Source organism: Pseudorasbora parva, chromosome 23, assembly GCF_024679245.1.
Source record: "Pseudorasbora parva isolate DD20220531a chromosome 23, ASM2467924v1, whole genome shotgun sequence".
NCBI lineage: Eukaryota > Metazoa > Chordata > Actinopteri > Cypriniformes > Gobionidae > Pseudorasbora > Pseudorasbora parva.
In genome coordinates, this window is record NC_090194.1 from 1,870,926 (window position 1) to 1,882,217 (window position 11,292).

General features: G+C 39.4%; 1 protein-coding gene across 1 annotated transcript in view; it reads left to right on the forward strand.

The window, feature by feature from the left end:
- Positions 1-11,292, forward strand: part of LOC137062751 (collagen alpha-1(XXVI) chain) — a 34,549-nt gene extending 23,257 nt beyond the window's left edge. The window contains exons 4-14 of the mRNA XM_067433650.1: positions 5,124-5,185; positions 5,265-5,394; positions 6,471-6,560; positions 6,643-6,768; positions 7,969-8,052; positions 8,853-8,896; positions 9,147-9,209; positions 9,321-9,356; positions 10,261-10,305; positions 10,382-10,457; positions 10,716-11,292. Of these exons, the coding sequence (XP_067289751.1) occupies positions 5,124-5,185; positions 5,265-5,394; positions 6,471-6,560; positions 6,643-6,768; positions 7,969-8,052; positions 8,853-8,896; positions 9,147-9,209; positions 9,321-9,356; positions 10,261-10,305; positions 10,382-10,457; positions 10,716-10,834 (875 nt within the window). The 3' untranslated portion in view covers positions 10,835-11,292. The remainder of the gene's footprint in view (positions 1-5,123; positions 5,186-5,264; positions 5,395-6,470; positions 6,561-6,642; positions 6,769-7,968; positions 8,053-8,852; positions 8,897-9,146; positions 9,210-9,320; positions 9,357-10,260; positions 10,306-10,381; positions 10,458-10,715) is intronic.

Sequence of the window (11,292 nt, forward strand, 5' to 3'; positions counted from 1 at the left end):
ATGAGGTAAAAACAGTGGTGTAGTCTATGTGATACGCAGGTATACGCCGTATACCCACTAGGAAAGGACAAGGATTTCCGTATACCCACTAAAAAAAGCGTGAGGATACGTAACAATATCGTTTTGTGACAGAACTTTCATTCATAAATTCACCACGTCTGTGTTGCGAACATAGACTGTGGTTGCGATTGCGAATCACTAACGTTTTTGACTCTTTGAGTGTTTTCGGAAGCCTGCCCCTAAAGCTACAGCAGCTTCGCTGGACACTTCAGCTGTAGCAGATGACAAGGACGTTACAGAAAATCCAGTGCGACTCGCAATTTTGACCAATCACCGCAACTTTTCTGCACTTTGATCAATTATTCGCTGCGTCCTGATTTTTACACGAGCACCTCTGCAGTCTGAGCGCGATGCACTGAAGCTCACTCGCTCATATCTGAGGTAAATCATTAACACCATTACCGCTTACATTACAGGTTTTATTGAACTAAATACATTGCAATCGGCCAAAACGAATACGCAGTTTACTTTTCTAAACAAAAGTGCTCCAAGTCCGTGTTTCTCACACTGTTCGTGTGAATCGCGGCGCAGTTCTGCATACACACACAAAATACTGGCAATTCAATGGGAGACGCGCATCTCTTAAAGGGGCCGCGCTGTATTCCTCCTCCAGGTATGGTGTGGTGTGCAGGTTTTTGTGCATGTTCTCTAAGCATGTGGGTTTTTTTTATCTCATAGAATTGTTACCCATTCACATGCATTATGACTTGCAAACCGCAACGGTTGAGTTAAAAATCTTCATTTGTGTTCTCCTGAAGAAACAAACACACCTACATCTCGGACGCCCTGGGGGTCAGCAGATAAACATCACAGGCTCATTTTTGGGTCAACTATCCCTTTAAGCCTTCCCTTGCATCTGCAAAAAACATAATGGTCCAGCATCTGCAGATCTCATTGTGTTGCTCTTCTTTACTGCTCATCCGTCGGGAGTTTTTCCAGAATATCCCGACGTTCATTTGTCCGCTGATCTGAGAGCAGTTCGGTATCCAGCCGAGCCATGCGTTACGGCACAAGCAGAACAGGCATGTCAGACAGCTGAACATTTCATTCTGCTTTTTCATAGTCTGCCAGACTTCAGCAGCGCTTTGACTTGCACACAGCCTTCTGTCATCCATCATCATCCAGTGCCATGGAGCCCCTGCAAAGTAAATATTACAGAACTAGTGCCATACACAGATAAAGAGGAAATGCATCCTACCAGCATACCAGCACCAAGATTTTTAACTCAACTGTTGCTCGTATAATGCATGTCAATGGGGTGTATTTCTATGAGAGTAAAAAACACACAGACATACTGACATCAAACCCTGTGGCTCGTGACGACACATTGATGTCTTAAGATCGCTTTCTACCAGAAACACAATTTTTTTTTTTTTACCTCATCGCAGCCGAATCTCATCTAGTATTCCCATCGCCATTACTTCCGCTGGAGAAGGTCAGAAACCCGGCATGATCATAGATATATATAGATGCCTCATTCAACCAAACCGTGGTACCCTCAGTTTTATTCTGCAGAAGCGCTTTACTATTAGCAGTGTGAACATATCACAGCAGCGCCGAGCGAACGCACAGAGTAAACGTCATAACATCATTTTAAACACACTTAAATGTATCTAATATGAAAAACAGAGCTGCTTTACCTGACTGGAAAAAGCGGAAGTGTGAGCGCCCGGCGACTGTCTCCCGTCCCGTCATAATAAAAGTCCTGGTACTCGCGAGCCGTGTGTGTGTAACAATCGCTCCAGCAGCTCCACAACACTCGGTCTTGCTCTGCTTCACTACAGTAATGTTAATAACCGCATCCATCAACAAGATTTCTGCCCGAGTCCTATTGTCCACCGGCTGTGAGGTGAAGACCACATGTCCCAAGATACTGCGCTCACACTTGGCGTCATCAAACTACACCTTTGTTTTAAATAGGCGCCCTCTAGTGGACGGAAAGTTGCATAGTGCACCTTTAAATACTCACAGAAATCGCTTGTTTCATGTTTTAAGACATCAGTGTGTCTTCACGAGCCTCAGGGTTTAATATGGATTCGTATGTCTGTGTGTTTTTACTCTCATAGAAATACACCCCATTGACATGCATTATACGAGCAACGGTTGAGTTAAAAATCTTCATTTGTGTTCTCCTGAAGAAACAAACACACCGACATCTCGGACGCCCTGGGGGTCAGCAGATCAACATCACAGGCTCATTTTTGGGACAACTATCCCTTTAAAGCAGTCCTTATGGCTTTCCAGCATGAAAAACGGAGACATGTCAACTGTTCTGCTCTGTTGGATGTGTATATTGTGGTGAGCTGTGACAAATTTGTTCCTTTGCACTTCATGGGATGAGCTAATGTGCCTTCATGAGGCTTCCAGACTGTTCCTGATGACACTGTGACTGGCTTGTGGCCTTTAGTTTTGTATTTAAGTCAATTGAGAGCAGATGATGAATCTGGTCTAGATGCTCAATGGAAGAAATTAGAAGTAAGGATTGTCCAGTGAGTTTAGATGTTTTTAAAATAGTGGAAGTCTGGTTTATTTTAGTGGTTCATTTGAATGTGAGGTATTTTATGTCTTTTAATCCAAATGTAATATTCTGTTCCTTATGGAAGCCCGTTTACGCCACTAAATAAAAAAATAAAAACACTTTTTTTTAATCTCAGAATTCTGTGATATAAAGTCAGAATTGTGACTTCATATCAGGCAATTGTGAGAGAGAAAAGTCAAAATTACTCTTCTCATTTTTTAATTTATTTGCGGAAACGGGCTTCCATAGTTCCTTACCGTTTCAACCAGTCATAAAAATTAAGGTGGTTAGTTTCTTTATTTTAGCGGTGTTTAGTTCCCGATGGATTAAATCTAGTCGTGTTCTACATTTTTTTCTCATTCAGTTTTACAGAGAAACACTGGTGCTGTGTAATTTTTACCTATGTTACATGCAGTTACTATAGTAAAAACAGGATATTTAACATTATAAGTACATGTAGTTAATTAAATGTAGTGTAAACAATTTTTTTAAAGGAAGTCTTTAATGCTTTATTTAATCAATATACAGTAAAGACAGTAACTTTGTAAAATTACAATTTAAATATAACAGATTTTTTTGTATTTTAATATACACTGATCAGGCATAACATTATGACCGGAATAACACTGATGATCTCTTCATCACGGCTCCTGTTAGTGGGTGGGATATATTAGGCAGCAAGTGAACATTTTGTCCTCAGAGTTGATGTGTTAGAAGCAGGAGAAATGGGCAAGCGTAAGGATTTGAGCGAGTTTGGCCAGATTGTGACGGCTAGACGACTGGGTCAGAGCATCTCCAAAACTGCAGCTCTTGTGGGCTGTTCCCGGTCTGCAGTGGTCAGTATCTATCAAAAGTGCTCCAAGGAAGGACCAGTGGAGAACCGGCCACAGGGTCATGGGCGGCCAAGGCTCATTGATGCACGTGGGGAGCGAAGGCTGGGTGACCTCTGACCCCGCTGAAAGCACCAACAGTGGCACGTGAGCATCAGAACTGGACCACGGAGCAATGGAAGAAGGTGGCCTGGTCTGAGGTATCACGTGTTCTTTTACATCACGTGGATGGCCGGTTGTGTGTGTGTGTGGCTTACCTGGGGAACACATGGCCCCAGGATGCACTATGGGAAGAAGGCGAGCCGGCGGAGGCAGTGTGATGCTTTGGCCAATGTTCTGCTGGGAAACCTTGGGTCCTCCATCCATGTGGATGTTACTATGACACGCTCCACCTACCTAAGCATTGCTGAGACCATGTTCAGCCTTTGATGGAAACGGTATTCTGGTGGCTGTGGCTCTTCCAGCAGGATAATGCTCCTGACACAAAGCACAAATGCTTCAGGAATGGTTTGAGGAGCACAACAACCAGTTTGAGGCGTCGACTCGGCCTCCAGATTCCCCAGATCTCAATCCAATCGAGCATCTGTGGGATGAGCTGAACAAACAAGTCCGATCCATGGAGGCCCCACCTTGCAACTTACAGGACTTAAAGGATCTGCTGCTTACATCTTGGTGTCAGATACCACAGCACACCTTCAGGGGTCTAGTGGAGTCCATGCCTTGATGGGTCAAGTAGCTTCCCCAGCACTTTCTTTTTTCTGAATATTGTTACATTTTGTACTAATGTTAAATTTTGATATGTTTCACATTCCCAATTTCACCACAGAGGGATTAGCTGCCATTCATCTTTATCTCATTTCATGCCAAATGGCAGATGCTCTTCGTCCACAGAGACCGTGTGGTTTCTTCAGGTCCTCTCAAACGAGAAAGGTGGATTTTGGGGAAACCCAGAGTGAGATATTTTCCCTTCTCTAGGTTTCCATGCTTTTTGAAAACCACGGCTCGCCAGTGTCTGGTTTTCCTGTTCCTTATCCTGCCCCAGAGAGGGATGTGACTGAACTCATTTAGTGTCTCTAACAAGTTCTCAATGTTCACCAAACAACACTGACTGTTATTTTGGTTTCACACTGAGGTTTCGGGATTGATTTCATTTTTGGACGACAAGCCAGCGACTCTGGAAGGATCCTTGCTATTTTAAGTACAGCATGAATGAATGTCTCTGTTACGTTCAAACCTCATTCAGATCAGTGTGAGTAATATTGCAAAAACGGAGCAAACTTTTAAATCATAGATTTGACTTGTGACTCAACAGATGGCTGAGAGATTTATAGCATTGGCTTAATCTATTCACTCTGTGCTGTATCACTTTTTATGGTTAAAAATCCCCCTTTCTCTGCTGTCACACCACATTACCTCAATCAATCAATCAATCAATCATCTTTATTTAAATAGTGCTTTTATAATGCCGATTGTTTTAAAGCAGCTTCACAGAGATAAACAGGATAATATTGCAACAGAATTAGATTTGGCTGTACAGTCGTTCTTGCTTATTTTAATTTATCATATAGCGACAATGTTGGCAGATCAGTATTATAGTTTATAGAATTAAATAAGACCTAATTAATTCATTTTATTTGTATATTTATTTGAATAATTTGGATCATAATTGTAGCGTCCGCACCTCTTAACATCTCTTTTGTGTGTTCATCCCTCAGAGTGCATGGACTGTAGTGGTTATGCTGACGTCAAACAGCGCTTGAGCCTCATTGAAGCTCAGGTAATGTCAGAAACCTCTTCTATTAAACTTTCCCATTTAAGTTGAGATGGAAAGAGTGCGTTTTTTTCTTTTTAAACAGATAATGTTACTGAGAGATGCCGAGGCGCCGCCTCTCTCTCTGTCCAGCCAATCACCTGAAAGAACAGCTGATAATGAGGTGGACAGGGCACACCCCTCACCGATAACGCCCAATGCCATTGGCCGACCAGGTGAGAGAAAATTACGCATATTTTACTAAACTGTTCTTTAGGATGCGTAATTTCATGATATTTATCTGTTACTTTCTATTTTATTTTCACATAATAAAACAAACACAAAAAATATATATAATCTTTAGTATGAATACGTTTATTTCTTTTCTTTTCTTTGTTTTTGTTTATTTTTCACATAATAAAACAAAACATATACGGTATATAATTATTTCATTTGATATTTATCTGTTTTATTTTATTTTTATTTATTTGTTTGTTTGTTTGTTTGTATTTTCACATAATAAAACAAAACAAATAATTTAATATTTAGGATGCATAATTATTTCATATGATGTTTTATTTTATTTTTGTTTGTTTGTTTGTTTGTTTGTTTCACATAATAAAACAAAACATATAAAATAAAATTTAGGATGTGTAATTATTTCATATGATATTTATCTGCTTTATTTTATTATTATGTTTTATTATTTTATTTATTTATTTCTTTATTATTTTAAAATAATAAAAAAAAAATATATAATAATCTTTAGGATGCATAATTGCATATGATAGTATCTCTTTTATTTTATTTATTTATTTATTTCATATAATATAACAAAACATTAAATAATATAATCTTTAGGATGTGTAATTTCATATAGTTATCTTTTTTTTTTTTTTTTTTTTGTAAAAATCACATTATAAAACAAAACATTAAATCTTTAGGATGTTTAATTTCAGGATATGTATCTGTTACCTTTTATTTTATTTTCATATAATATAACAAAACATTAAATAATATAATCTTTAGGATGCGTAATTTCATATGATATTTATCTGCTTTATTTTATTTTTTAATTTCTTTCACATAATAAAACAAAACATATAATTTAATCATTAGTATGCGTGATTATTTAATATGATATTTAACTGTGTTACTTTTATCTTTTTTTTTTTCACATAATAAAACAAAACATTATATAGTGTAATCTACAAACATATAAAATACATACAAATTTATAAATATATATATTTTAAATCTTTTAGTTTTTTTTTATATTGCCATTATTAGACTGGTTCATTTCTATTCCCAGGACCTGTTGGGCCCCCAGGTCCCCCGGGGCCTCCTGGACCTTTAGGAGCGATGGGGTTTTCTGGTAAACCCGGTCCTGTTGGCCCTAGAGGTAAGAACAGGCTCTTTACCTGCACTGGGAATATTAAAGCAGTCAGACTCACAGATCTCCTGCTTCCTCCTGATCTCTGTAGGACCTCAAGGGCTGCGAGGGCCCCCAGGAGAAAGAGGCCCTCAGGGGCCGCCGGGGCCGACTGCAGCCTCGCCATTCTCCATCAGGGGAGATGTTTTCACTCTAATGGCTAAACAACATGGAGGACGTGAGTACAACAGTCCACGTTACACACGCTGTTCACTGTCGAGACGTTATTTAAACGCTATTTAAATCATGCATGATTGAGTCAAAGACAATAAGAAATTGAATATGTGTAGCAACTCATAATGTAATAACTGCCCACAGTGTAATAAGTATTACATTATTATTATAATCAAATGTTTGATATAATAATTTTCTCAAAATGTAATAAAATCTTGAGCTCATAATGTAATAACAATTTTTACATTATGAGAAAATGATTGCATTATAAACTTACCAAAAACATGTCATATTTTCTTTATTGTAATAGCTTTTAAAACAAAAATATTAGTTTTCCCTTACAGTACATTTTTAAAAATCTAAAGCCAGATAAATAAATAAAATCAGAACGTTTGCCCCTTTAAACTACTACTATCACTCGCAGTAGTATCAGTAATCTGGGGGATTTTGTAGGCAGGTTAAGACTTTTACATTTTACTGTAAAGGAATACCAATGCTTTATTTAATAATAATAATAATATATAAATAAATAATAGCATGAGTATTTAAATCTGTTGCATTTAGCTTAGTTTGCAGGTAGTTTAAGATTTTTAAAAATGTACTGTAAGGGGATACTAATATGTTTAATGGTTTAAAATAAAAGCTGTTACAATAATGAAAATTGACGTTTTTTACATTATTTCTCATAATGTAATTTTATTTTAAATACATTATGAGCTCAAGATTTTATTATGTTTTGAAAAATTATATTATGAATATTTGATTACAATAATAATGTAATAGTTATTACATTATGTGCATTATGTGCAGTTATTGTACGTTGTAAGTAAATGATTTGTAGGAGCCGAACCCTTTGAGCTGTTATTCTCCAAGTGACCATGAGATGGCAGCCCTTGAGCAGCCTCCGCTGTGATGAAGCGCTCCGAGCTCTGGCTCTCTTTAGAGTCTGTTTGGCTTCTGTCTGTCAGCAGTTAATCAGAGTCATTTGTTAGCAGTCTGTGAAGCATGAGTCTGGATAACCCAAAACAGAACCTGAGCAACAAATCCTGCTGAACAGAACAGCAGTACAGCTCAGATCACATTGTTACATTTCATTACATTTCCTGTTGCCGCGTTAATGATCAGCTGTTGGCTATGATATGTGCATGTATTTATTATAGTACATCTGATTTGTTTTAGTATCATCATTTCTCAGATGTTTCAGATGCGGAGGGTGACTTTGCGGGCTATCGTGACCTGCAGACTTTCCTTGGTCCCCCCGGGCCCTCCGGCCCTCCCGGTCCACCAGGTATTAACCTTAAAGGGTTAGTTCACCCAATAATGAAATGTCTGTCATTAACTCCTCTCCCTAATGTCGCTCCACACCCGTAAGACCTCCGTTCATCTTCACACACAGTTTATGATATTTTATATTTAGTCCGAGAGCGTATGCAAGTGAATGCACACTATACTGTCCATGTCCAGAAAGGGAATAAAACATCATCAGAGTAGTCCATATGAGACATCAGTGGGTTAATTATAGTCTCTTGAAGCATCAGAAATACATTTGGGTCCAAAAATAACAAAAACTACGACTTTATTCAGCATTTCCTTCTCATGGACAGTATAGTGTGCATACGCTCTCGGACTAAATATATCTTAAACTGTGTGTGAAGATGAGCGGAGGTCTTACGGGTGTGGAACGACATTAGGGAGAGGAGTTAATGACAGACATTTCATTTTTGGGTGAACTAACCCTTTAACTTTATTGTCTCCAAGAGGGAAATTCTTTTCCACAGCACTGCACTTGTTTAACACAATCAAACAAACAAAAACAACAACAAAAAAACACAACAATATATAATACATAATACAAAAAAGGCAAGATAACACTCAGCGATGTCTGTTGTTAAGATATGTAATGGCCGAGGGAATCAGGCTTCTTCCAGAGCGAGCCCTCCTGCAGCTCAGAGTCCTATAACTGCGCTAGATTCTAGATAGCTCCTGTTCTGTCGAAGTTGCTCAGTCAGTTGTATTGTCAGAACATTCTCAACAGTTTCCCCTGCCATCTTCGTCACATTTAATCTTCTGTCCGCATGTGTTGAACAGGCCCTGCTGGACCGCCTGGACACCCAGGGGCCCCGGGGAGCAACGTAAGGCATCTTTGTCATTATGGAATGTGTTTGGATTATATTTTAGAATAAATTGAATTCAGAATATATTTAGGGCCCTATTTTACCGATCTGAGCTCACGGCGCAGGAGCTCTTATGGTGTGTCTGAATCCACTTTTGCAGAAAATGCACGCACTATAGTATGGATTTACAGTTTGTATAAGGAAAAAAACAATTGAACAATACATATGAATATGTAAGTATACTTATTTTATTTCTTATTCATCATAGGCTGCCGTAAGCTTTTCAGGCACACCAGGTGACCAGGGACCCAAAGGAGATCCAGGAGAAAGAGTGAGTCACCAATAAAGACCTACATCTTAATCCTATACATTTAGCATTTTGGATAAAAATTTGATGTTTTTTTGTTGTTGAGCTAATTAGGTTGTATCACTATTTTCAAAGGGTCCACCTGGAAAAACAGGAAAGCAAGGGCAGCCTGTGAGTGCACATACTGGACTGCATTATATATATTTTTTAAATCAATGCATTTCATTATTATAATAAAGATAATTACATTTAATCATGTATATATATATATATACACACCGATCAGGCATAATATTGGGACGACCTTCCAAATATTGTGTTGGTCACCTTTTACTCCCCCTGCTCGCCTTCTTCCCATAGGGCATCCTGGGGCCATGTGTTCCCCAGGTAAGCCACACACACACACACACCCGGCCATCCACGTGATGTAAAAGAACACGTGATTCCTCAGACCAGGCCACCTTCTTCCATTGCTCCGTGGTCCAGTTCTGATGCTCACGTGCCACTGTTGGTGCTTTCAGCGGGGTCAGAGGTCAGAGGTCACCCTGACTGGTCCATACGCAACAAACTGAGATGCTCTGGGTATTCTGACAGCTTTCTATCAGAACCAGCATTAACTTCTGGAGCAGTTTGAGCTCCAGTAGCTCGTCTGTTTGATCGGACCCCACGGGCCAGCCTTCGCTCCCCACGTGCATCAATGAGCCTTGGCCGCCCATGACCCTGTGGCCGGTTCTCCACTGGTCCTTCCTTGGAGCACTTTTGATAGATACTGACCACTGCAGACCGGGAACAGCCCACAAGAGCTGCAGTTTTGGAGATGCTCTGACCCAGTCGTCTAGCCGTCACAATCTGGCCAAACTCGCTCAAATCCTTACGCTTGCCCATTTCCCCTGCTTCACACACATCAACTCTGAGGACAAAATGTTCAATTCCACCCACTAACAGGAGCCGTGAGGAAGAGAACATCAGTGTTATTCACCTGTCATAATGTTATGCCTGATCGGTGTATATACTTATATATGTATGTATGTATGATTATAAAATGAATTTTATTCTTATCTTATGTTGTGAGTAGGGTGTTCCAGGTTCTAAGGGTGAGCCGGGAGAGACTCCAGGAGAGGTGAGGAAAACGCACAAATCATTGTGAGAGTTTTGTATGTGCAGTTTTATGATTATTTATTCACATCTTCTCACAGGTGCAGCAGTTGAGGGAAGCGCTGAAGATTCTGGCCGAGAGGGTTCTCATTCTAGAACACATGATTGGCATTCATGGTGAGAATTATGGCCTTATATTAATCTAGATTTCCAGTTATAGGTTATAACTAGAGAGCAGTTGGGTTCCAGAGCGCCGTTATGATCTCAGTGCATGGCGTCTGCAGCAATTATTTAGTAATGACTTTGAGGATGAATTGCTTTTATGGATAAAAATGACATCAGAGGACCATAAATATACACTCAACCATTTATTTTTAGATGCATACATGGTTATGCAACTTTATTTTTGTTTCTTTCCTTCATCATCCTGCCCAGATACTCTGTTGGACTCTGGTTCTGGAATAGATCTCCTGGCAGACTTCATGCTAGCTGGAAATGCTAAAAGTGTTGGCACGGCCCGACCGTCCTCTCCTCTTTCCTCGGACACAGAGTAGCCGAACTATTGGTATGAAGAATGAATAACTAAAATACCTTTCTCTCCTGTCTGTTGTTCTGAAGGACAGATCCCTCAGCGTGGCACTGATATTTTCTATTTTATTAACTGTGTATTTGGTATATTTCCGTCTAAAAACATTTTCATTGCCATTCACAACCCATTCAACTTCTGTAATGTGATGTATTTCAAGGGCGGGCCTTTATTTTATCTATCGGGAATTGATTGGATTGTTGAAAAGTGGGCGTTAATTACCAGAATGGAGACTGAGACAAGGCTGTAACCAGGTTATTGGGCTTATTGATTTATTTCAAGTAGTGCTCGCTGCAGAGGGTGAAGCTTAACATGTTTAATGGGTGGAGAGATGGGGTTAAAGGGTTAGTTCACCCAAAAATGTAAACTTTGTCATTAATTCCTCCTGTGGTTGGCCAGCCGTCAGACCTCCGTTCATCTTCACAC